Below are 26,756 nucleotides of genomic sequence, written 5' to 3'. Positions count from 1 at the left end.
TAAGTTCACCAAATGATGTAAACCCACTTAATTAGCGTAGCGTGGGCAATTTGGTTTTAACTTTGGGCTTAAGGCATACAAGGCCCAAATAGGACTTTCTTGTTATAGCCCACTTATCGAAAAGGAAGGCCCATTGAGTATACTAACAATTAGCTTTTCACTATCGATAATAATACGAGATCATTTATTTAAATTGGATCTCTAATCTGACCTCTCCTCTCAAACTTGAGACATGAGCGCATGATAAAGTCCATGCGCACGTGTAACTTTCAATTCAATATTCATAGATGGAAGTGTTTTCCCGGCCAGTTTACGGCTAGTTGAACTCAATTTTAATTTTAACAAATTTTGGGCTCAGAAATTGAAATCAAGTTGCAACAAACTTATTTTGCAAATCAAGTGATAATGTGACTCAAGGTCGGAAAAAAATCCAAAAGATCGAATCAATCAGTGCGCGAGTAGACTCGACTCATTCTGGAGTCTGGACCCCTATTCTCCCCGTTCAATATAACTCAATTTCGAACTGTTACAACTAAAACCAGTTTACGTCAGTGGTTGAGTACCCTTCCCCCAAATCATGAAAGCTCAGCTTTCTTATGACCTCTTCCCCAGCGGCGTTGACGAGCCCTCCTCTTCCTTCCATCTATTTTTGCCTTAGCTTTCTCTTTCAAATCTCTTTCACCCCGTCTTTTATACATTTTGAATGTCACTTGTCTCTCTGCGGCCATTTCCCTTACTTTCTCTGTAATTTCAGCTGCAATTTGTCTGTTATACAGCTTCCTCAGACCTCGCATTAGCTTTGCAAATGTATCCGGCTGAGGCATCAAGCCGGCATCCATCATATCCAAACAGTAAAAGCAAGCGTCTTTCACATGACCATTCGAAAACAGAGCATGAATCCAAATCGTCCATGCATACACATTAAGCTCGCATCCACTACTTGTCATACAACTCCATACATCTTTAGCCATCTGAATCATCTCTGCTCTCAAAAGGGAATTCAACAGGCCCTTCAAAGTCCCGTACTGGGAAGCGGCCAGAAGGCCTCTATCGACCATTTCTTTGAAGTAATCACAAGATTCAACTAAGCATCCTTGCTCGATGAGCCCATTAATCAAAATGACAAAGGTGTCAACTCCAGGGCTGAATCCATTTGTCTCTATTTCGTTCATAACTTTTATAGCTTGTTTAGTCTCCCCAAGCTTGCATGCCAATCTAATTATGATACCATAAATGATTAGGTCGGGCAAAACATCAATCTTCCGCATCTCCTCCAAAAGCTCCTGGCACTCCTCCAATTCTTGCTTTTTCTCATGAGCTAACATGATATGCATATAAGTTGTCTGATTTGGTGTATGCCCTTTCTGTATCATAGCATCTAAAAGCTCGTACCCTTTATCAATCTTGCCCCACTTACAAAAGCCACTTATCAAAGTTGTGTACACAATAATATCAGATTCACACCCAGCATTTTCCATATCCATAAACACTCTCATTGCCTCTACCATTTTTTCTCGGGCGCAAAGTGCCTGAATCACGATAGTATGTGAAGTTGCAGTTGGCTCGCAACCACTACTCCTCATCTCTTGCAAAAGATGGAAAGCATCAACCATTTTCCCTGCCCCAGAATATCCTTGAAGCAAATTGTTATAAACTACTATATCAGGCTCAAAACCTGCTTCCCTCATTTTCACCAACACAAATTTTGCTTCCATCAGCTTTCCTTCTTTACACCAACCATACAACAGACATGTAAAGTGCTTGATAGTTGGGTTGAATCTAATCTTCATATCCTCAAACAGCAAAGCAGCTTCCTTTACACTGCCATTCTTACACAAGGCATCCAACAAGCACCCAAAAACATACTCATCAGGTTCATGCCCATACTTGGGCATCTCGTCCAACACTTCAATAGCCTTTTTCACCATTCTTGCAGAAGCAAATCTCCTCATTAGAACAACAAAAACATCTGGAGTTAGAAGCTGAGGATTTTCTGTCCTCATCTCCTCAATGAGAGCCCAAACAGCTCCAAATTGTCTCATTTTCCCTAAAACCTTAATAATTGATTTGTATACGTCGTAGCTAGGCCTGTAACCTGGCTGCTTTGACGCCCACACAAAGAATCTGTATCCTAAATTCCCAGCATCACCACAGCGGTTAACAACCCTTTCAGTTAACCCAGCCCTGACCACTATACCAGATTCTTGCAATGCAAGCTCCAATTTCGGGACTCTAGAGTGAAATTTCCGTAATATTCTGTATACCTTTTCAACTTCAGCAGAATATTCATCATAGGGTGGTACCAGACTTTCCTTAGGTAATTCTATTTCATTCTTGAGGTGGATGAGACCAAACCCTTCTCTTGGTTCGTGTACTGCTTTGAAGATTCCATTTGGTATGGTTGGATGCTCGGGCTCAAGAGTTTGTGCGATATGTGATTCCACCTGGGGCGAACCCACGAATGAAGAGGTGGAAAACAGAGAAAAATTCAACAGCTTGTGATATTGAAAATAAAGAACAGATAATTTCTTCGAAGAGACTCTCTGCATTTCTATGGCAACAATAAAATTCTAGTATTAGCAACACCGGAGACTGCCAGCTTCGTCGTCTATTACATCGTTTGATCACCCGTTCAATAATTCAATTTCCTTCAACAAAAATTCCAATTCCAAAATATTAAAGGAGGCGAAATATCAATTTGAAGTCTTTCTCCTCTAAATCTTTTCCCCCAAATTTTCGTGCCTATATTGGCAAAACCCAAAAACCAATAAATCTCAATCCCAAACTCAGTAAAACAAATGCGATTAGAGATAAGAAACAAACACAAGAAACGCAGTAGAGTAGCACTACAGACCGATCAATTGCAGCAGTCGCTTCAGTTACTCATGAGACTACTATTCTTTCGAGAAAGAAAAAGGGACGGAGCCAAAATCTGTCTTAGTTGCGCAATCTGCAATTTGCCTTGAGCCTTACAAAATCTGAAAATCACCACAGAAGCAGAAGGATCATGAGGTGCGATTGTTAGCTTAATTTGACGAAAAATAATTCAGTAGGCCACCTGAGCGTAAGACGTAGATCTGTAGAACAGACAAAGTAATTTGCTGGACTGGGTTTTGACGGTGGCGAGGGCTGAGATTCGGCAGTGGCCACGGGCAATAAACTGAAGCCGGTGATGTCATAATTCGAAAGGGGCGGTGCAGGACGGAGGCGGGGAACCAGTTGTATATATTTCCGATTTTCACTTTAAATTGAGTAAAATTATTTTTCGCCGTAAGATTTAAAAATTTATAATGTCCAAGTGAATTCAAACCTCCGCTAGAGGTTATTTTTTAAAAAAAAATGTTGAGCATGTCTATTTCTCCAAATACTTCGAAAGTTAAATGAAGGGATCGAGGTCTCTCTTTATTTAACTTTCTTATTATTTTTTTAAAATTTATTAATATATATATTTTTAAAGCAAATTGTAAGACTTAATCACGAACAATTCTAACAAGACCGTGAGAATCACGAACAAAAAATTCAAGAAAACTGAATTTTTTTTTTTAATAATTTCTTTAAAATAATGAGGCTCGTATGGCTTCAATATAAAAACTAATATCAACAAGGGCATTCTGATTTCTTGAAGTTCATCCCCATGTAAGTATAATTAGATTACAACAAACTGCAAGACATTTCACTTCAGCCAAAATTTGAAGAGCAAGCCAGCAATTTTAGCACCACCACTGCACAAACAACAGCAGCAAAACACAAGCAGACAAAAAAGAGTGTAAAATACAAGAAATGAGCCGTTCAGTTTCTGGAAAATGTAACAAAACGTCCCATCCCGAACATTCTTTATCTATGCTGACGTCGTTTTTGCTAAAACCATAGCTCAACTGAAACGAAAAATTAACAAAACAATACAAAATCAGGCTGCTACAGACAGTAGAATTTAGACAAAGTTTTGGTTTAGGAATGGTCACTCAAGGAGTTGGTGGTGGCATAATTCTGGGGCAGGCAATGGAAAGGAGTTCACTTCTTGATCGCCTTTAGTTGCTGCAATTACTCCTTGTGCAGGACAAATCTATATGGATATGACTTAAGCTTAGATGTTTACATAATGTGGTAATAGCCCAATATGGCAAAACAAATACTTACATCCTTGGACAGAAATTGATCTGGTTGAGATTTTTCGCTTACATTCACAGCAGTTAGCTTCCTGTACAGAAACTGAAGGAAGAGTGATATTATTTACAGTAAAAGAAGAATAATTATTGCAAAGACGAATGACATTTTGTCAATGGCCAGATTATTAACAATTTCGGTGTCAGCTTTTATTTATCACTTTATAGACAACAAAAGAAGAGAAGCCAACGGGTCTATATGCCCAAGATTGCTGAGGTAAATAAACTTCAGATATTATAACATCAGACTCAGAAGAAGGCGGGTATTACCTCAACCTGATGTTGCATTGATAGTATATAATTGATGATTTCGTCAAGCATTACCGCTTTCCCCATGATCTGAAATGGAATGTGAAGCCAGTGATTAGTAATATACTCCAGAGGGAGGTAAACTTAGTTTGTCCCAAGCTGACCTTATCGCATCCTGGAACAAGGCCCTGAAGAAACTTCATTCGCTCGTTTATCCGCTCTCTTCTAATCTATAATACAAACATTTGCACACATTAAACGATGTTGGATACCGAGAATTCAAGAATTAGATTAAGTAGCCATTGATTGAAGCATACTCTTTCAGCAAGGTTGTGTCTGTTGACCGATTGGTCTCGTTTTAATCTGGTTTCGATGTGATCCTCCTCTGGGGTTTCTGTATTAGCTTTTGGATTTATAAGTCCATTCGGAGCATCAGATTTGTGATCAAGCTGTTCTTTTTTCTCAATGATTTGTTTTTCATTTTTCTTTCGAGATTTTCCAGCATCCTGATCACGATTTGTACCAGATTCTATTAATATTTTGATTATTCATCTTAACGACACATTTCAATTCATCGAACAAAACAAATACTTGACAAAAAAGGTGTACAGGAAAGAAAAAGGGTCATATTTCATTTGAATTTTCTGACCTTGGAGTCTGATAGTTCAGATTCACCACGAGCCACTGTTTTCCTTCTCTTTCGAGAGAACGAGCTCTCCAAGCTTTGCACAAAAGAACCCTTTTGAAATCCCTCACGAGTGTCGGTTGCCATTTGATCAAAGAAGTTTTTCGGATTATGAACAGAATCACTAATCTTAGGCACATTTTCATTGCAAAAGACACTGAATTCAATGGTCTTCATCTCCACTAGATGTTTGAAAAGGTCCTCCTCAGTAACAGATACTCGAGTTCCTTGAATATCGTCGAAAGAAAAACTATCAATCTGATCACAAGAGGCAAATGAAGTTACTCTAATAACATCCTCCGTTCGAGGTTCATTTCTTGAATCTGAACCCATTGCTATGCCAACTGTTTCTCTCCCAGCCCTTATGAAGTTTTAAAGTGTTTTGCATTCAACTCTTGTTATCAAAATCAGAAAAGGAGTAAACGATATGATGCTAAATATTGCTAATCCAAAAAATTTCAAAAACCCATAAAAAGATGCTGAAACAGATTAAAGAATCTGTATTTTAAATGTTTTGACTGAATTTGAAGGGAGGATTAATCTATTAGCTGTAAAAGAGAAACATTTTCCAAACAATGAGCATAGACAAACACCTTTTGCAGCTTTATATAGGCCATGGGGTAGGATAGGTGTATGCAAACAAAACATTATTTATGTGCAAAGCTTATCTTCTAGCTGATTATTTCTTAAGCTTCTAAAACATAATCTTCTTGGGAAGATTTTAAATTGGTACAACAAGCCCAATAAATTCTCTCCAACTATGATTGAAGCAGGTCCAAGATCTTAAACAACAAAAATGTGTGCAGATAAAATTTGCCAAACTTTGAAAACATTCAGAATCTCTCTGGAGGGGAATATAACTACAATTTCTCAGGCCCTTTGTTAGATTTCAAAAGTTAATGTCTGTAGACCATAATACTTTAGCACAGCCAAAAACCCAACTGGGCTCTAGATATTACTTCACATAAGGCTTTTTAACCCCACTTATGCACCAAATCCAACTTGTTCGATGTTAATAAAATTTCAGTTTAGTTATTAAAATATATGTTTTTCTATAATTATTTGTCACTACAATGTTTTTTTGTCGACATAGACCTTTTGAGAGAGTGTTTAGCATAGCTTATAAGTTTCAAAAAAACATCTTATAAGTTGTTTTAGAGCTTATAAGCTCTCATAATTTGTATGGTAAAAAAAATTACAAACAACTTAAGACGTCAAAATAATTTGTTTGACAGCTTATAAAAGGCTTTAAAAAATGTTGAGATATCTCACATTTTTTCAAAGAGATTTATTTTTATATTTAAATTCTCAAAAATATCCTTATATATTTTCTTAAATATTCATTTTATCATCATTTCTTAAATCTGCACTTTGTCAGTTTATTTTTTTTATCAAATTTAAAATACAATTTTGTTATATATTTTTATTAAGATATGGAAAACAAAAATATTAATATTTAATTGAGTAAATTATTAAATATAATTTTGTTTAATCAAAATTTTATTTGAACATATTAAAAATAATAAAAATGTTTTTTATCATGGCTACTCGTAAAGACGATTCTCTTCAGTAGATTAGTGTTCAATTGGATGGAAAAAATTATTCGTATTTGGGCTATGCTAAGAAGAATTTCTTGCGGGAGAAATCGATGTGGGGTTATGTCACACGTGTGCGAGACATGCCTACAGACCAGACGAACCCTGATTATGCTGTGTCATTGGATGTTTGGGAGGTAGATAATTCGAATATTATTACGTGGATTAATAATTATGTTGCGCACTCAATAGGTGCTCAATTGGCAAAATACGAGACTGCTAAGGAGGTTTGTGATCATCTGACACGCTTGTATACACAGTTTAATTTTGCCAAACAATATCAATTGGACACAGATATTCGTGCCCTTTAGCAGAAAGATATGAGCATCCAAGATTTTTATTCTGGCATGCAACACTCTGGGATCAATTGGCATTAACATAATCTACAGAATTGCGAGCATTCTCACCTTATATTTCTCGGAGAGAAGAACAATACTTGGTACAGTTTTTTATGGCACTTCGTAATTATTTTGAGGGTCTGCGTGGGGCGATTCTTCATCGCAACCCTCTTCCTTCTGTTGACTCGGTTGTAAGAGAATTGTTAGCTGAAGAGATTCGTCTTAAGTCTCACGTTGACAAAAGGACAATCACAATTACACCATCTGTCTTTGCAGCTCCTCAACGACCTCAAGCTAGTATCCAAAACAGGTCAAATACGAATGTTTCTCAAGATGAGTGTGTTTTTTGTAAAGAGAATGGGCACTGGAAAGCTCAATGCCCATTATTGTTGAGTAAAGGAAAAGTGCAGCCGTAACAGCAACAACAACAATAACAACATAACACTCCATGGAAACCACAACAATAGCATCATCTATCTCTGAACACTCCATGGAAACCACAGTAGCAGCATTTTCCATCTTAGAACACTCCATGGAAACCTAATAATCCATCAAACCAGTGGACATATCGACCACCTCAGTCTAACAATGCAGTGGTTGCACCGTCTTTGGATCCGTATTTGTTTGAGCAGTTTCAACAGTGCCTCGCTTCACAGCCTCATGCTATGTCAGCTTCTTCACATAGAGGTTTGTCATCCTCTGGCACTTCAGGTATATCTTCGTCCATCTGGGTCTTGGATTCTGGAGCATCTCATCATATATCTCCTGATTTGTCATCTTTTGCTTCTTTGTCTCACAATTCTTCCATTGAAATTGTGACTATTGATGGTACACCGATGCTATTAGTAGGCATTGGTTCTCTTGTTACGTGTTGTTTATATCTTCCTGATATATACTATATTCCAAATCTTACACTTAATATTGTTTCGGTCAGTCAATTATGTGAGTCTGGATACTTAGTCTAGTTCTTTTCTTCAAATTGTTATGTACAGAACCCGCGATCCCAGAAGCTGATTGGGACATGCAGTAGACAAGGGGGACTTTATGTTTTGGATTATCTCAGAGTACCAGATGTTGCAGCATGTAGTGTGGATCTCTCTTCTTTTCGCTTGAGTCAGTTGTCTTCTGTTTTTTTTTTATGACATAATCTTCTAGGCCACGTTTTCGCATCTCATTTGCAATTTTTAACGTCTACAGGAGCACTAAGAATTTTGAAAAGTCATGATATTTCTGATTGTAGTGGTAGTAAACTTGCAAAATTTTTGACTTTACCTTTTTATAAAAGTCTATATTTTTCTCCTACTCTTTTTGATCTTGTTCATTCGGATGTGTGGGGACAATCTCCTGCTCCCACGAAATGGGGGTCGAGATATTATGTTTCTTTTATTGATGATTGCACTCATTATTGTTGGGTTTATCTGATGAAACATAGGTATGATTATCTTGTTATTTTCAATGATTTTAAAGCTCTTGTGAAAAATCAAGATTCAGCTATCTAATGATTTCTCGCATTTGCTTGCTTCTGGTGGTACAATACGTCAAACCTCATGTAGAGAAACCCCTGAACAAAATGGTGTTGTAGAAAGAAAACATAGACATATTGTTGAAACAGCTAGCTCTTTCTTATTGTCTTCTAATGTTCCTAGTGCATTTTGGGGTGAAACATTTTTTACTATTGTTCACGTGATTCATAGAATTCCAATTTCACACAATTCAGGTTTGCCACCCTTTGAAAAATGTATGGTCATGCTTCTGATTATTATTCATTACATGTTTTTGGTTGTGCCTATTTTGTTATCCGATCACAAATCGAGTGCAATAAGTTGTCTCCACGTTCTGTTACGTGTGTTTTACTGGGTTATGGTATTGGTCAAAATGGATATCGTTGTTTTGATCCAATTAGTCAAAAACTGTATGTCTCTCATCATGTTGTGTTCCTTGAACATGTTCCATTCTTTTCTATACCTGCTCTGGGTCCGATTCTGTCTAACAAATGAAATACTATATTCAACTGATCCATTATCGATAACTACATGACCACCAAAATATAAGAGTACATCGATGTTAGACATTTTGCCGATGAAATTTGAGAGAAAATTTATGCGGAATGAAAGAGAAATATTATAACTCATTAATCGAAGTTCATAACATTATATAAAAAGAAATTACTGAAGGAAATTTATAACTCATTCATCGAAATTTCATGTGAAGATTCAATTATTGAAGGAAATTCAGAGATCACGTGAAGATTCAGTAAATTATTGTGGGAAAAATACAAAATAAAGTACGAAAAAACAATATATTATTGAGCATCCGTGCTTTGTAAGCACAGATGTAGCGACCACGTGGGAGCGTCCGTGCTTCAACGTTGGAGCATCCGTGCTTACCAAGCATGGATGCTCGCCCACGTGGAGCGTCCGTGCTTTGTAAGCACAAATAATGATCACGTGGAGTTAGAATCCGTGCTTACGAAGCACATATTATGATATATGTGAATTTTTTTTAAAATAAAATTATTTTTGAAAAAAAATTTATTTTTAAATTAATTATAAAAAAAAAACCCATTTTCTATTATACGAATAAATTATTATTTAAAAAAAACAAATTTAATTAACTAAAATTGCGAACTTTTTAACTAGAAAACAAAAATGAAAATTTTTTAATCTACTAGTTTGTATTTTTGGGACGAGATGTATTTACTTTTGTTTTTTGTCCTATTGTCTGTAATGTTACTATTTTAATCTATTAGTTTATATTTTTTTATTAGTTTTTTCATCAAAGTATTGATATATTGACTATGCATGGCGTCATATACGGCCGGGCTTTTTATGAGGACAAGAAGATCATCGTTTCAGGGTCCGATATTTGATGAGGTCCAACATATATATTTTGAATTGATGACTTAGGGCACCCGCATTCGTTATTGTTATAACACCCACCACCTCATCAAAAATCGTAGGGTCCACATGTCACATACACATTACATTAACACATCTATTCTCTCACATTCATTTTAACATTCATACTCATTATTTGTAGGTCACGCTGTCCACTCATTCATCTTATTCTTACTTTAAATTAAAAAAATTCAATTTCAAATTTTTTAAGAAATTTAAATTATTATTATTTTATATTAATAATAATATGTTTTTATATATTTAGTACGTAAAATAATTTAATTTTATGAGTGTCATTTATTTAAAATTAAAAATTTATTATAAGAAATTTTTAAAAAAAAGAAAAGATTTTTGGAGTGAAGAATAATATGTTTTGATGTTTGAAATAATTTGTGTAGTGTGTGAATATTTATAGATGAATATATTATTTTTTTTATTAAACTAGCCGTTAACTAACCGTTAATTAGCCGTTAAAACAATTTTTTAATTTTATAAATAAAAACAACGTTAGTTTTTAATTTAACATTATTTTTAATTTATTTTAATATCCGAATTTCTTTTTAAAAAATGAAAATTTGAAATTTAAACCAATACATTAAATAACATTAAATAAGGAAACATCATCACGTGTGTGGGGCCCGTGTTCAGCGACGGTTTGTAAAAATCCGTCGCAAATAGCGACGGTTTTTGAAAAATCGTCGCTAAATGACCAATTTTTTTAAAAAAATAAGCGGACAGAGGGGCGTTCAAACATATGAACGCTCTCTTTTCTCTCTCTTGACGCCCACTCACAATGGAGAAAGGGTGCACCCATTGTGGTTGCTCTTACTGAAATATATTTTTTTGGTCCAATATTAAATAAAAAAGAAAATAATTTGAATATTTTTTGTTTATAATTGATCAAATTCGATATTTTCTTCAAGTTCGATGTGAACAATTTAAACAATATCAAGAGACTTTGAAGCATTTGTTGAGTTTGGAGAATTAACGAGTTAATCTTTAACTAACTTGATGAAGTATTGTATAGAGCTTCAACAATTTTTTATGATCCTACAATGTTTGGAAAAACAAAATGATTTATTCTCAAATACTTATATAGCATGTAAGATTTTGTTAACCATCATAATAATATAAGCTAATTAAAGTTGAAGTTAATAAAAACTTATCTTCGATCAATAATGTCACAAAATAGACTAAATGAGCTAGTTATGTTATCGATTGACAAATACATGATCTGAAAACTAGATTATACAAATTTGATATATATTTTTTCCTCGTTGATTAACAAAGAAATGATCCGAAAATTGGATTATACAAATTTGATATATATTTTTCTNCAAAGAAATGATCCGAAAACTGGATTATACAAATTTGATATATATTCTTTCCTCTAAAATAGCTAAACGGTTATTATATATGTAATTATTTCAAATATATATTGACTTGTTTTTTATTTAATAAATTATTTCTTATGTATTTATGAATTATTTAATATATTTATTATTTACTAACTAAATTTTAGCATTATTTATAGCAACAAAAAGACCTATTTTTAAATTTTTGTTTCATGTCCCATCGAACACAGGTACGGCTCTGGGTCGTCATATTATCAATTTTCAATATTATGTCGTCATTTTCCTATGTCACATTTTTTGAAAAAAAAATAATATTTTTTTTAGAAAAAAACCAATTTAATAGACGTAAATTTTCTGACAAAAAGACCAAAAAATATAGAAAGAAACTTTCAAGTTACCGAACAAAAAAAATTAATTTTATTGATTTTGGTGTGTGTGTGTGTTAAATTTTTCTATATTTATTTGACTTCTGTTTTTTTAGACATTGGAATTTGAAATACCGCTCCAACATTTTCACACTCCAGAAATTCACGTCTTTACATTGACCTAGATTAACGTGACCTACTTTAGATGCAACCTATCAGCACTCGATTCGAGTTATGAACTATCAGTGTTAAATTTTTCGATATTTATTTGACTTCTGCGAGTACTACTTTTCCCGTCGTTGTTATCTTGGTGTTATGATTAACAATGGTAGTAGTTTAAAGCCATGATGGAGAGAGCTCGATTATGGAAATTAAACTTCTAAATAAGTGGGTCTCAAATTCATAAAGCACTAAAAAAAACTTGTTTGATCACAATTCACAACACAGTTATTTTAATTTTTTATTGACTTAATCAGGAAGTCCAAGATTACAGTATAAATAAACAGTAAGGGCCAACTTTCCAAAATTAAGATTCATATATTCCATAGCCCCGAGATGAAAGAAACTCATAAATAATTCAGGGTAGAAGACAAACTATATTACTTGTCAATTCACAGGAAAGTAGTTAGCATGAGCACGTATTGCCCCCTATTAACATTACACAGTTTAGCTCAGCAAATTGCTGTAGGCACCAGCAGAAGTGGACAAGGGTAAGCAATGCCGTCTGGAACAATAATTGACAGAAAAGTCAGCTACAACGGGGGTATAATCTTCGTTGCAGATCCATTAATGGTCCAAATGTGTGAGGTTTATGTTTGACCATACATGAATATTTTTTGGAAAAATTATCATTATTTGATCCATTTTGAGAATAATAACCTCAGGATAGATTGAACTCCACTCTACAACAAATGTGCGCAACAACGGAATTCAGCATAACAGGAATAGAATTATGCCCAAAAACAGTAGACAATTATGTATACCTTTAAAATAAATGGTAACGATAACTTGCACTTTTGAGTGCAAGTGTGGCCGGTGCCCAGAGTTCAAAAATTAAGGAGATTTAATAATCTATATTGAATTTATTCTTAGACTGCAGATTCTGCAATGATAGGTTCCATTGTTTGAATTGCATTAATAATTATGGTATAAAATGTGAAAAAAAGAAAAAAAAATGTTGACAAATGGTTCAGATTTGAGGTATAAAACATTGTACACAAATTTTGAAAGATATAGATTTTATGCAAGACTCGATTGTAACAAAAGTTGCAAACCCTTCCCCTAAATAAAAATTAAATAAACCACTTTAATGGCCAATTTCTAGGTCAGTTGGAGAAAGAAGGAATCGTAAAGTCTTATTTTAAAATTTAGCGTAATTCGCCGGCAGTGAGTAAGTCAACCGAGTCTGATCTTCTTTCCCCGGCCCGTCTTCCATGCCCGAAATTGGTGGATCGAGAGGGGTATAGAAAATGGACGCGGTTGGTTGATCAAAACCCTTCTCCCTGATGTTGGGCTCCGCAGGAAGATTTCTCTTTTTTAATGAGGACCATTTTAGATTGGACTTCAACAAAAACTTATACTCCGCCCAGTGAATGAGAAAGGACTTAAACCGGCCTCGAATGTATTAATGCATTTATCTTGAATCGAATAATACAATATTCACTCAATTGAAGCCATCCAATCGTGAATCGCAATCTGCCTTGAAAGCGCTCTAAGCTATTCGTATCATTGCTCCCTTCTCTTTGGATGAATGATGAATCTATAGTGAATAATAGGTGTCCCTACTTAAAATTTTCCAAAGAACGGTTCTTTCTTTCTCACCGTTGAAAATCAGCAAATCAAGTGGCTGATGATCTGATACGCCAAATTCTGCATTCTCATAGAAGCATTTTGTTTTTGGATGTGATTCCTCAAGTTTTTAAAAAAAGTTGTACTGTCCGAATTGCTATCTTGTTAATGAAATTTGATTTCATGCTCGATAAAAAAAAATCATCATAATAAATTATGCCAAATTTAATTCAACTAAGTGGCATGCAAAATTTGAAATTTTAGGACCCACACTACTACAAAATATGCATTCAACCACACTCAAAAGACAACGATTTTTTCAAAAAACCGTTGTCTTTTGCTTTTTAACAACGGTTTTAGTGAAAACCGTTGTTAAAAAGCAGCAAACGACAACGGTTTTTAGAAAACCGTTGTCGTTGACCCCCCAAAAACACGCTAAAAGATAACGGTTTTTCAAAACCGTTGTCTTTTAGCGTGTTTTTGGGGTCAACGACAACGGTTTTTAGAACCGTTGTCTATTAGCGTGTTTTTTTGGACAAAAGACAACGGTTTTCAAAAACCGTTGTGGATTAACGTGTTTTTTTGGACAAACGACAACGGTTTTCAAAAACGTTGTGGATTAGCGTGTTTATTTAGAGAAACGACAACGGTTTTCGTGAACCGTTGTGGATTAGCGTGTTTTTTTGGAGAAACGACAACGGTTCACGAAAACCGTTGTGGATTAGTGTGTTTTTTTTAGAAATGACAACGGTTTTAGGGAGCCGTTGTTAAAAATAGCGACGGTTTAGGCAAAAACCGTCGCTTTATTTGAACTTTTGCGACGGTTTTGCTCCTTCGGTCGCCGATTTATTTAACGACGGTGTTTATAAAACCGTCGCCGATTTAAAAATGGTAACGGTTATTCTTAAACCGTCGTAAATAGCGACGGTTCGTGAAACACTGTCGCTTTTTGGCGACAGCTATTGATAACCGTCGCAAATAGCGACGGGTGTAAACTGTCGCCGATTCAAAATAGTGACGATTTTTGAACGACCGTCGCACATTTTTCTATATATACTCTCGTTTTCGGTCCAGTTTCTTCACCCCTCCCATTTCCAACATACATTTTCTCTCTTGTAGGTTTTTAGTTTCGATTTATTTGTAATTTTTTTTTCACGATTTATGTTTAAGTTAAATTTCTTTCTGTTTGTTATGATTTCATTTTTGTTAAACTTCTATCTGTTAGTTATGATTATTAGCTTAAAAAGATTTTAAAAGTTGTTTTTTTCAGATTCGTCTAAATATAAAAATAATTTTTTTTAATGCATTTAAAACGTAGCGACGGATTGAGCTCTAACCGTCGCTAATTAGCGACGATGTTGTTAATAATCCCGTCGCTCATTAGCGACGGTATTTATCTTAACTTTCGCTTTTTAAGCGACGGTGTAGCTTATTCCGTCGCTCATATTTGCGACGGTAAATTTAGACTGTTGCTATTTTGCGACGGAATATAGAAAACAGTCGCTAATTTTAGCGATGATTAGTTGTTATCCGTCGCGACGTAGCGACGGTATAAACGGTCGCTAATTTCAGAAACCGTCGCTAATCTGAGTTTCTACAACAGTTAAAAACCGTTGTCGTAGAACACACTTTCAACAACACTGCCAATTACAACAGTTGTAACAGTGTCTACGAGCTTTTTTCTTGTAGTGCCACGGGACTTTTTTATACGGTGGGTCAAATGAAAAAAAGAAAAAAAAAAGAAGTATAACACTTTAATATTACACAAAAACTCATGTGAGACGGTCTCACATGTCTATTTTGTTAAACAGATATTTTATATGAGTTATCCACGAAAAATTTTTTACTTTTTATGTCAAATATATTACTTTTGATTGTAAATATAGATATGATTGATCCCTCTCACGAATAAAGATCTGTGAAATCATCTTATGAAAGACCTACTCTTAAAATTAAGAACAACAAAAATATTTTTCATAGTAGAAATTTCAATATTATTAATATTCATTTTTTTCTAATTGTATCTATACTATTATATAATACAAGAGTATTATATACTAAATAAAAAAGTCATTAAGTAATTTTAAGTTTGCCTAAAACACTCTTCATCTTATGACAATTCATTCTCACCAAAAATACTCAACAAAAAATATAAAACTCTCTTTATCTGCTTCCCTCTCAAAACAAATAGTGCCCTGTTATCTTCTGGGCAAAAATTTTGTGTGAGATGGTATCACAGATCGTATTTGTGAGACGGATATCTTATTTGGGTCATCCATGAAAAAGTATTACTTTTTATGCTAAGAGTATTACTTTTTATTATGAATATGGGTAGGATTGACCCGTCCCACAGATTAAGATCCGTGAGACCGTCTCACATGAGACCCACTATATCTTCTGAAAGACTAAATCAAATATTTGAGGAAATTGTTTTCTATATATAACAGTTATTGCTAAACTAATTATTTAAAAAATAAATATATATTATGGTTAAAAAAATATATTGTTTTTATGTAACATATAATACTAAAAATATTATACAACTTTAAACAAACGCATGGATTTAGATCTTCTGTTGTGCACTTTTTACACGAGATGATCACATGATTTTTTCGTTTAATCTGACAACTTTTTAAATTTATCTCATATGATCACAAGATGATCATGTGATCATCTCGTATAAAAAGTGCACAACATTTTATGCTTCCAAATCCCAAAGATAATGATAGTAAGTAAAGTAATAATATCTGCAATTAGAACTTCTCAAGACATCTCATCAAAATATCATATACCTACGAGATTTTGAGAACTAGTCACCTGATAGCTTATTTGTAGGGAAAAAAATATAGGGAGTATGAAGAATTAAAGATTTGTTTAAATGTAATTATTGGTGAAACTAATTAATAATTAGTCCCACCAAGGAAATCACGTGGTAGCATATTATTTATGGTATCTTGTTGGCTGTCATAGATCTTTGTTCTTATTTTGACCAAATTAATGGTTTGGGATCATACAAGTATCGAACATGGTAACTTGTTGGGGTTTTTTAGGTGTCCACCATTTAGTTTTCAAAAAAGTACATACCCCTTTACATTAACATTATATTCGCGTACAAATTGTGTGTGTAAAATATTATATAAATCATATATATTAAAATTAATAGAGAAATGTACGGAATTTATAGTTATTTATGAGAAAAAAATTTTTCCTTAATATTTGAAAATGATTTGTAGGGAGATATTGAATAGTAATAAACTAGGAGATAAAATTTAAGGAAGTTTTTAGATATTTTGAAAATAACTTCACCTAACAAATCAAATTAGTTAGCGTAAGAAGGTTAACTTTAATATATAGTAAAATAATATATATAATATGTCTTCATATGATTTAAATTATAAGTCAAATTTAAAATAAATATTAAATAATGCGGAGCAATTGCATGTGAGTCATGGAGATAAAAACACTTTACTTTCTGTTTTTGGTGCATTAATTGGAGTTGTAAAGCCAAATTGATGTTTAATTTCCGGAAATCTATAAAAACCCCACAAATTAATGATTTCTCTAAATATCCGGAGACATCCTATTTTTATGAACATCAATTGACGTTCATGCTTCTTTATCTCTGACCCAATATTTTGTCCTTTTTCTTGGTTTCATCCCCTTCGAGATTTTAGCAAGATTATTAGTCAAACTACATAGAGTCTAAGCTATTATAGCAGGGTATTTTTTGTTTATCAAATATTGTGTTAGTAAATATCATTCAACATGTATTTTTATTGAAAAAAAAAACATACATGACATCGAAATTGTTTATTATCTCAATATTAATAATATATTAAGTCTAGATGTGTAATATAATATAATTATTTGTTCTGAGTTTATTTTAAAAAATACAAAAATATGGATGTATGGAATATATAAATTAAAGAGAGTAATATTTTAGCAGAAGTTGAACATGCGAGAGCATTTGTTATCGGCAGCGTGGCATTTTCTTTCACACGCACTGCTCTCAGCTATTTTTACACTTTCTTTTTCATCTCAAAGGCATCTGTTTTCGTCTCTCTCCTTTGTCTATAATTACTAGGCGATGCCTAATCTTCCTTCAGCATCGCTTACTTTCCTACAAAGTGACTTGCAATGAACTCATTCTCCTTCTCTTGTGTGGGGTTCTTGTTGTAAACTTCACAACTTTTTTCATGAGATATGGATTTTGGGGTTGTGAGCCACAAGCAACCCGCTTCTAATACTCCTGGTGGGGGTTCGACTGAGCCTGGAAATGAAAAGGGTAGCGGATCTGTGAATTTGAAGCACCAAAGATCTGGGCTTGCTGAGGATAACTGGAGGCTTACCAAAATGCTGAAGCCTGGTGAAGTTGATTTCAGTTCCAAGTACGGTGCAAGTGAAAGTTTTGCAGCTCTTGGGAGATCTAATTCTTGGGGATTAGGGGTTGAGGATGGACAGCAGATGCTTTCGTTCTCTCGCAATGGCGGGATGAACAGTGATGATGCGAGTAGGAGCATTGCGTTTTCATTTTTTCCAGATGAGACCCATAGTAGAACAGGAGGTACATTTGGGTTCTGATAAGAAGGTTTTTTTTGTTAATTTGAAGTTGATTTTTATTTTCTCTGTTTCTGCTCCCGCTTTTTTGGGTGAAGATTTGATTTTTATTATAATATTTGAGTGGACTTTTCCTAGGATGTGATTAGTTTGTGGGGAAGTGAAGAACTGATTGATGAGTTTTTTGCTTGGGACATTTATTTGCTTAAACATAAAGATAAGTAATCTGTCGGTTCTGTGGAGTTGGGTGCTTTGTGAAGGGTTTTTTTTCCCAAAAAAAATAAGTCTTAACTTGGATCTTCTCCTGTATTACTCAATAATATTTTGGAATCTTGTCAAGAATAACGTAGATTTTTAAATTTTATTGGCCCCCAACAGTGGGCATCTCATGTCATAACAAAGAGAATAAAGTTGATGTGTAGTTTTGCTTTGGTGCATCATTCATTCTTTCAGGTATTTGATGCACTGTTAGTTCGATATATGCGCACGCGCATACACAAACTTCCACCTAACTTTCTTGTTTTGGTTCTTGGTTGATCAGGTGGTTTAAATGACAGCATGCGGGCGCCTTTTGCTAGGCTGAAAGGGCCATTTACTCCCTCTCAATGGATGGAACTTGAGCATCAGGCTTTGATCTATAAACATATTGTGGCAAATGTTCCTGTTCCGTCATACTTACTTGTGCCCATCAAGAAATCCCTATACTCATATGGAACTCATGCCTCTAATTTATGTAAGCTTCCGATTAAACTGATAGTGGCCTGCTTTATTTCTGTCCCTTTTTTTATTCTTTTGAGTTGTCTTGTTCTGTTTTTGGCAGTAATTTATTAGGATGTTTTCTCAATGGCCAATATCTTGTTTCCCCCCTGCTATTTAAGGAATTAATTTATGAAAGTCATGAGCTGAACAACTCTATAGCACTTGCTTGTTTTGAGGTATTGGGCTATTTATCTCCTTTTTTGTGCATGCAGTGGGGTGGGGTCCTTTCCATCTAGGTTTTTCCGGAAGCAATGATCCTGAGCCTGGGAGGTGTAGGAGAACAGATGGAAAGAAGTGGCGTTGCTCTAGAGATGCTGTACCTGATCAGAAATACTGTGAAAGGCACATTAACAGGGGTCGCCACCGTTCAAGAAAGCCTGTGGAAGGCCACACTGGCCATGCTGTCTCTGGATCCATTGCTTCAAATGTGGCACCGGTTGCATCTTCCTCATCAGCATCGGTGATATCCAGCAGCAGCCCATCCAACAGTGTTGGTGTCATTACGCACCAATTCAATTCCTTGCAGCCCAATCTTACCGTTGCTTCTGCTGAAAATCGTGATAACAGGTACATGACCTAGTACACATATCAGCTTTCATAATGTTCCCTCGATCTTAGAGAAATATCACAAGAATATGCTTTTACATTGTTTCTTTCTTCTTAACTTAAATGTAGGCTGAACTTGTACTAGAAATCGTGTCGTTTTTCTTGATCAAAATGATGGAATTGTTTGCAGAACACAAGGACTTCAAGGCGTATCTTTGATGCCTTCTACTCTCGATCTGAAGTCTAAAGATATGCCATTCTCCATTGCAAAACAATACGTTCCGCTTGAAAAATCATCTTACTCGGAGTTTGGACTGGTCACCTCTGATTCCCTTGTCAATCCCGCGGAAAGAATATCCTACATGACTACTAGAAACACTGGTTCTTTCTTAAAATACACGGACAAAGAAACAAACAATCAACATTCAACTCAACATTTTATTGATAATGGTCCAAAGAATCAGTCAAATAGTGGCTCAGTCTCCTGGTCGGAAGAACTGAACTCAGATTGGACCCAGCTTTCAATGTCCATCCCAGTTGCTCCCGACTTTTCATCATCCTCTAGTTCTCCCGCACAGGAGAAATCAACGAGCTCAACTATTAAGCTGTCGCAGGAGCTTAACCCTGTCCCTGTCCATATGAGCCTTGGTGTTAGTCACAATCTCGGCGAGCAAATGCAAAAGCAATCATGGGGTAGTTCAATGGGTGGACCCTTAGGCGAGGTATTGACAAGCACAACTACATATGCAGAAACGGGAGCGAACCGCACTTCCCTGCAAGCATGGATTTATAACCCAAACATGGATTCCTCTCCTACCGGTGTCCTGCAGAAATCCAATTTCATCACGCTTTCTAACAGCAGTTCAGGAAGCAGCCCACGAAGCGCTGACAAGAAAGCATTTCCAGTCCACCTCCCGTGCACGAATGAGAAACGATAAAAACAAGTTAGAATCCGTTCGTCCTTTGATGTCTTGCAACTGGTTTTGTAGTAGTATGACCTTGTTCATTTCAACCTCGTACTATTTTTTATTCGCTTTGTTCAATGTATTGTTTCAATTCAAAGCGTGGAATGTGTTTCTTGCAGCAGCAGTCATTTGCTGTTTTTGCTAGCAGCAAATTCATGCAGCGGCAGGAACTTCATTAAATTGTTCTTGCTGACACTACGCAAGTACGCATTGAAAATTTAACTCCCATAACACGTGACATTCTTGAATTATTCGAGTCTCGTGCTGTTTTGGTATTTATTGAGATCAATTCTGAAGCTTATTTCACATACCACCGACGGGCATGCAGTTGATGAGTTATATATTTTTGTTTTATTCAATATTTAAATCAAGTTTTATTGGAGTTACACATAAATCATTATGATATTGATATATATTGAACATCCTTGTATCATTATCGTTTCATCCTACCAGTCAAAGCATGCTAATTTGATAATTTTATGAGTAAGTAGAAATTAAACCATTTTACTCTTTTTGTGGGTTTAATGATTAAAGAATGCAAATTGTATGATAAAATTATTTTTGTCGGAAAAAACCAAAAGAAATGACGCGTGTTTATATAAAGTTTTAAGAAACATTGGCGGCACACGAAATTTCGAAGGATTAGTTACCAAATATATTCTTGTTCATGAAGATGATCTCACGAATCTTTATCTGTGAGACGGATCAATCTTACCGATATTCACAATAAAAATTAATAATCTTAGCATAAAAAATAACACTTTCNTACCGATATTCACAATAAAAATTAATAATCTTAGCATAAAAAGTAACACTTTTTCATGAATGATCTAAATAAGATATTCGATACACAAAATTGATCATTGAGACCGTCTCACAAGAGTTTTTGTGCTTGTTCATTTGTAAAAAAAACATTTTACCAAGTTGTTGATATTAATTCACAAATTGCAAATATATATTATACAATTTTGGCATGATAAAAAAAAACTTTGAGTCATCATATATTTTTTAACATACCTCAAATACATTTATTTACTTTAATTAATTCCTCAAATATCCCTATTTACTTTAATTAATTTTTTAAATTCTCACCTTTTTTCTGTTGCACGTTTAGTGAATTTAAAAGTTTTGAATTGATTTATTTGTTTAAAAAAAAATATTAACAAGCATAATATTATTAAATTCAATTTTTACTTTTTAAAATGTAAGTTCTATTTTTTTAATATAAAGTAATATTTAATTAAATTAAATTCTTCAATATCCCTATTTACTTTACTTAATTTTTTAAATTCATTTTTTTTTTACACATTTAGCGAATTAAAAAAGGTTTTAAATTTAATTAATTGTTTAAACAAACTTATTAAAAAATCATAAAAATAGAAATTTGATTTTTTCATTAATTTCTTTTTTTGTTCTGAGTCCTCCTGGCCTTGACTGTGTACCCATTTTGGGGCGGATCAGCTCCATTGTCAACAGCTAGTATAACAAATGGGAAGATTGTAATTTTTGTTCCGACCATTCGTCTTTTGCGATTTTTGTTTGTATGTTTTCAAATTTAAGTGATAGTTTCTGCTATATATTCCAAATGTGATATTAATATGGTGCTGACATGTTTATTTTCAATATCACATCGACATTCTCGTGGAAATATTATTAAAACTATCTAAAAAATAAAAATATGATATCGCGTAGAGACAATTATTTTTTTTTTTTAGTTGGAGGAGGGGAATGATAGATACACAATTTGGTCTCATCCCAGACTTAAAACATTTATGTTAGATAAGCTACATCCTACAAGTCATCAGGTGCGGATCAAAGATTTCGACTATGTGGGGGCTGTTTATAAAATACGGACAAAATATTATAAGAGGAAAGACAAAAATTCCATCGGTTATATTCAACTAAATATAAACCGTACGTTTTTAACAAAAAAATTTCTAACTAAAAATAATTCGACGTTCCTTAAAGTTTTCAAAGTATTCAATAATAACATCTATACAAACTCTTTCAATAAAGACAAAAACTTGTGTGAGACGGTCTCACGGGCCGTATTTTGTGAGACAGATCTCTTATTTGGGTCATCTATGAAAAAATATTACTTTTTATGCTAAGAGTATTATTTTTTATTGTGAATATCGGTAGAGTTGACCCGTCTCACAAATAAAAATTCGTGAGACAGTCTCACAAAAGACCTATTCTTCAATAAATATCATCAATACATCCGAGAGAAAATCATCATCCATTTTGCTCTGAAGCCTAGTTTTGACGATACTCATAACTGATAATGACCGTTCTGTAATAGCGGTAGAAACTAGAAGAGTCAGCAGACTTAGCACTTGATAGTAGAAAAGGCTTTTCATATGTGATAAATTTAAAAGTAATAAAGTATTAAAAAAATTAAAAGTAAATCAATTATTAAAAAGGAAAAAAAAACTATAATTCGAATATAGATTTACAGGTAACCTTGCCATAGAGATACATGCTCTTTAATTTATTGAGCCGTGGCCCTCGTTGGCCCTAACGTAAATCCTTCCCTGCAAGTCATCCACAAACAAATAGTACTTTTGAAACTAATCGAAAAATAAAATATATATTTCATTAAATACTATACATTAATCGAAATTCTAAGTAAATATCTATAATGGTAATCTTGATAAAGTCCAAAATTNTAAACTTGTTGATAATTGTAGCATATATTTTCTGGTTATCGCCAATAAAGAAGCTATGAACAATCCTTTTCAATGTTAGTATTTAATGTCAAAAATAGCTTTCGTTCTCTGTCGTGGTCAAACAATACATATACATTGAATTATCTAAATATCTCTATTTCTTTGTTATAGAAATTAAAATGAATTAAAGATTGGCTTCTTTTTTTATTGCGTTTTATATAGTCGAAACCCCATAATTTTATTCTGTACACATGCTTTTATGCATTCGTACATGAAATTATTTGAAAAATAGTTTCTAAAATCGAATTAGGGTTTTCTCATACTTGTGAATGGAAAAATAGTGCAGTTTGATGGAAATATTAATTTCTCTCTTTTCCCCCTTCTTTTTGTAAAAAAATTAAGAATATGAATTCACATTTATTTCTCATCAATATTAATTTTCAGTATAAAAAAAGAGATAATACATTTACCTCGTGTGATATTTTATTATAATTACAAAACAAAACTAACCATATTTAAATGTTAAGGAACCTTCTTAAGGTTTGTGTAAAATAATAAATAAATATAAAGATTTCTCAAATTACAAGTAATATATTGGGTTTATATTTATTTTACATTTAAGCCTGCAAAGTATAATATAAATAAAGTAAAAACATTTCAGCACACGAATTATTAATAAATTAAAAAATTAGGACATGTACTATTATAAATAACAATTGGTATATGATCCAACTAAAAATAAATTTTACGCTTAAATCAAATTATTTTTAAGTCCAATTATTATTATTAATTTCAATTAGATACACATTTTTATTTTCAAGATTTTTTATTAAAAGTGTAGAATAAATTTATATTTATTTAAAAAGTATATTATCTATAATATATAAAGCAAGAACTTAACACTTTAGTTGGTATCTTGGTATGTTCAATCTTAAATTATATTTTAAAAAAAACACAAAACTATCAAATTGCAAAAAATGACGTATCATATTAAAACCAAATACTTTTAAAATAAATTCATATAATGCACCCACAAAATATAATATTTGTATATTACGTTACGTACGCAATGTTTACGTTGACACTAGTAATAAAAAAGTATCAAAATAATTTTTGTGTAAAAATAATAGAAGCATTAATTAATAAAAATATGTATCAATTGTTAAAATATATATTCAAATTTACTATATTTTTAGAATATTTATAAATATATATTATTTTTCTCTATCTATATTATAGTATTATAATTATATATTAATAAAAATTATTTTAATATATTTACAGGTATAATAAAATATATATTTTTTATTTATATTTAAATTAAAGTATAAGTTTTCAAATCACAAACTTATCGAAAAAGCATATATCGAATGCAGAAACTTATCGAAGGAACAATGAATGAGATTTTATGTAAGCCGATGTATCATTGCTTCGGCCATCATGACATGCATACCGTTTTTTAGTAAGATTTTTTTCCATGATTTACAACCTTCATATTAAATATTTTTTTTAAATTCCCAACAGATCAATACTAGATTTCGAAAAATTAAAAATGTCTTTTGCATTCCGAGATATTAATTTTCGCTATGTCGTAACTTGAAAAGATGCAAACTTATGGATGTTTTAATGTAGAAGGATATTCAAAATGCTAGAAAATATGGCTTTTGGGTATTCTTAAAAAAAAAGGAAAAAAAAAGAAAGCACTTGAAAAAGTTGAGCTCATTAAAGGAAAAGTAGTAGTCAGGTCTCATTCATCGAAGATTATAAACTTCCCGGATTACTTAGATCCTGCGGCATCTTATCGAACAACATCAAGGAAAAGAATCCCGAGAAACTTAGCAGTAGGGCATCTCAGATAATTATCCATTATCCAATTATCACCGCGTCTGCAATGAAGGAGGTTGTGGAGAACAACACTTCGGTTTTCATTGTGGACAAATGTGCTGACAAGAACGATGTCAAAGACGCGGTTAGGATTTATGTTTCGGATCAAGGCCGAGAAGGTAAATACCTTGATCTTGCCCGATGGTGCGAAGAAAGCGTACGTCAAGCTCGGACCAGATTATAATGCCGTTGATGTTGCAAAGAAGATTAGAATCTTGTGAATACGTGCATGATTCATCTTTCATGTTGGCAGAATATTCAAAATACCAAATATGCTGTTAGGATGGCTTTTCAAGCTTCCCCTAGGAATTTCAACACTTGTCTCTGAATTATTTGGTTGGTCACATGTTCTAATCTTAAATATTATTTTGTAAAGATAAATCATCTCTCTTTTTCTTTTTTTCTTTTTTTTTTTTCCAATGCAAGATAAAGTTTAGTCTTTTAGCTTTTATTATGCTTTTGGGTGATACTTTTGACTACTCTGTTCCAACCTTGTGGCTAAGCCAATTTTTTTTAAGACAAAAGAATGAACTTTGTAATATAGAGTGGAATTTTGTATAAATTTCATTTTTCCTTCGTGTTTTTAAAACCAGACCGATAAGTTTGAATGAAAACCGACCATGGGTCCGTAACGGTCAAACTGGTCTTGAACGGGTTAAAAATCTGTCCGACCGGTTCACCCGCTTTTAAATTTCGATTCTTTTATTTTCTTTTAAAAAATTATTTCTTATATTTAAAATTTTATTCATTTGGTTATATATATATGATAATTTGTATTTTTTGAATTTTATTAAAATTATTATTTTAATAATATTATATCTTATTTTGGTTGATTTATTTTTAAAAAAATATGGATAAAATTATATTTGATTATATATATGTTTTTTAGATTTTAAACTTAGACAAATATATATTTTTATTATTTTTATATGTATATAAAATTTTTAGAATTTAAAATATATCATTTATTATATTATATTATTTGAAAGTCATGAATACGTTGCTACCATTGCAACTCTTTCTTTGAAAGTCACTCCGTTAAGGTTCTCACTCTTTGTACTAAGAAAAGGCACATTGCCCTGTCCTTCCTGACGTCAAAACAATGAAAGGCAGGGACTTTATCTCAATCACTTTAATTCTCTAGATTCTTTTTGGGTTAATAATTCTTACGTTTTTATATATTACAAGTAAAATATATTACAAGTAATGTTCAAGTAAAGATGTTTATTCGGGTGGGTTGGGTCGGATTGAACAATAGTATTATTTAAAAATTGTCCAACCCGAACCCGAGCCAACCAGAACCTGAACCCGAATCAACCCGCTCAACCCGATTAACCCGATTTCGATTGTTTTTTAAAATTTTTTAAAGAAAATTAAATAAAATTCAAAAAAAAATTAAGTTAAACACATAATAACAAAATCTCTCTCATATATATGATTTAAATTTGAAAATCTAGAAAAATAAAATATATTTACTAAATCAAATAAACAATTGTTTAGAAAACAAAAATATTCAAAATAAATATTAAATTATGATGATATAAATATACAATAAATATTTTTTCAGACATACAATATATAAAAATGTAAGCAATATTTATTAATTATATTTTTTAAAAAAAATTTAAAATTTTCGGGTCAACCCGCACAACCATATCATTTTTCTCGAATCAGCTATCGGGTCGAACCCGAACCCGAAAACCCCAAACCAAAATCTGATTTTTTCGAGTTGAATTGTATCGGGTTGGTAGGTCGTGTCTGATTTTGACATGCTTATGTGCAAGAAGGTGTATGTCAAGAAATGATTATAATATTTGATTTAAATTAGGAACTAAAAAAGGGATCTCTTTAAATTAGAATCTAAATATAAAAGACAGAATTTTATAAAATAAATCAAAAAAATGGAAGTTATTAAAAATGATATTATTCTCACAAACAACT

The 26,756-nt window shown here is 32.9% G+C and overlaps 3 protein-coding genes across 6 annotated transcripts; 1 reads left to right on the top strand and 2 right to left on the bottom strand.

The window, feature by feature from the left end:
- Positions 1-273: 273 nt before the first annotated feature.
- On the bottom strand, positions 274-3,309 carry LOC140976248 (putative pentatricopeptide repeat-containing protein At5g65820). Of its 4 annotated transcripts, none has more exons than XM_073440248.1 (3): positions 3,059-3,309; positions 2,855-2,978; positions 274-2,551 (listed from the first exon to the last, which is right to left on the bottom strand). In XM_073440248.1, exon 3 carries the CDS (start codon positions 2,547-2,549, stop codon positions 576-578), a length of 1,974 nt encoding a protein of 657 aa, XP_073296349.1. In that variant the 5' UTR covers positions 2,550-2,551; positions 2,855-2,978; positions 3,059-3,309; the 3' UTR covers positions 274-575. The 4 variants fall into 4 exon arrangements, with proteins under 4 accessions (XP_073296349.1, XP_073296351.1, XP_073296347.1 ...); XM_073440246.1 differs by having other exon boundaries at positions 275-2,742; XM_073440247.1 differs by having other exon boundaries at positions 275-2,648.
- A 265-nt stretch (positions 3,310-3,574) lies between these two features.
- LOC140977514 (transcription factor bHLH62-like) lies at positions 3,575-5,981 on the bottom strand. Its single transcript, XM_073442257.1, has 7 exons — positions 5,062-5,981; positions 4,730-4,918; positions 4,577-4,642; positions 4,434-4,502; positions 4,138-4,209; positions 3,963-4,063; positions 3,575-3,875 (listed from the first exon to the last, which is right to left on the bottom strand). Exons 1-7 carry the CDS (start codon positions 5,428-5,430, stop codon positions 3,872-3,874), a joined length of 870 nt encoding a protein of 289 aa, XP_073298358.1. The 5' UTR covers positions 5,431-5,981; the 3' UTR covers positions 3,575-3,871.
- An 11,426-nt stretch (positions 5,982-17,407) lies between these two features.
- Positions 17,408-20,573, top strand: LOC140976247 (growth-regulating factor 1-like). The gene is made up of 4 exons (XM_073440245.1): positions 17,408-17,999; positions 18,534-18,725; positions 18,964-19,318; positions 19,488-20,573. Exons 1-4 carry the CDS (start codon positions 17,639-17,641, stop codon positions 20,233-20,235), a joined length of 1,656 nt encoding a protein of 551 aa, XP_073296346.1. The 5' UTR covers positions 17,408-17,638; the 3' UTR covers positions 20,236-20,573.
- Positions 20,574-26,756: the final 6,183 nt, after the last annotated feature.

The sequence above is a fragment of the Primulina huaijiensis genome, chromosome 5 (assembly GCF_012295235.1).
Source record: "Primulina huaijiensis isolate GDHJ02 chromosome 5, ASM1229523v2, whole genome shotgun sequence".
NCBI classification, from domain to species: domain Eukaryota; kingdom Viridiplantae; phylum Streptophyta; class Magnoliopsida; order Lamiales; family Gesneriaceae; genus Primulina; species Primulina huaijiensis.
This window is presented reverse-complemented; position numbering and strand designations above follow the sequence as displayed.

What these genes read in the sequence shown, in the direction of transcription:
- LOC140977514 (XM_073442257.1), bottom strand. Translation starts at nt 5,430, where the DNA reads ATGGGTTCAGATTCAAGAAATGAACCTCGAACGGAGGATGTTATTAGA. An exon ending in GACACAACCTTGCTGAAAGA is followed by an intron (nt 4,643 to 4,729) that starts GTATGCTTCAAT and finishes TTTGTATTATAG; the next exon opens with ATTAGAAGAGAGCGGATAAA. An exon ending in CAATGCAACATCAGGTTGAG is followed by an intron (nt 4,210 to 4,433) that starts GTAATACCCGCC and finishes CTCTTCCTTCAG; the next exon opens with TTTCTGTACAGGAAGCTAAC.
- LOC140976248 (XM_073440250.1), bottom strand. Translation starts at nt 2,549, where the DNA reads ATGCAGAGAGTCTCTTCGAAGAAATTATCTGTTCTTTATTTTCAATAT.
- LOC140976247 (XM_073440245.1), top strand. Translation starts at nt 17,639, where the DNA reads ATGGATTTTGGGGTTGTGAGCCACAAGCAACCCGCTTCTAATACTCCT. An exon ending in GACCCATAGTAGAACAGGAG is followed by an intron (nt 18,000 to 18,533) that starts GTACATTTGGGT and finishes TTGGTTGATCAG; the next exon opens with GTGGTTTAAATGACAGCATG. An exon ending in AACTCATGCCTCTAATTTAT is followed by an intron (nt 18,726 to 18,963) that starts GTAAGCTTCCGA and finishes TTGTGCATGCAG; the next exon opens with TGGGGTGGGGTCCTTTCCAT.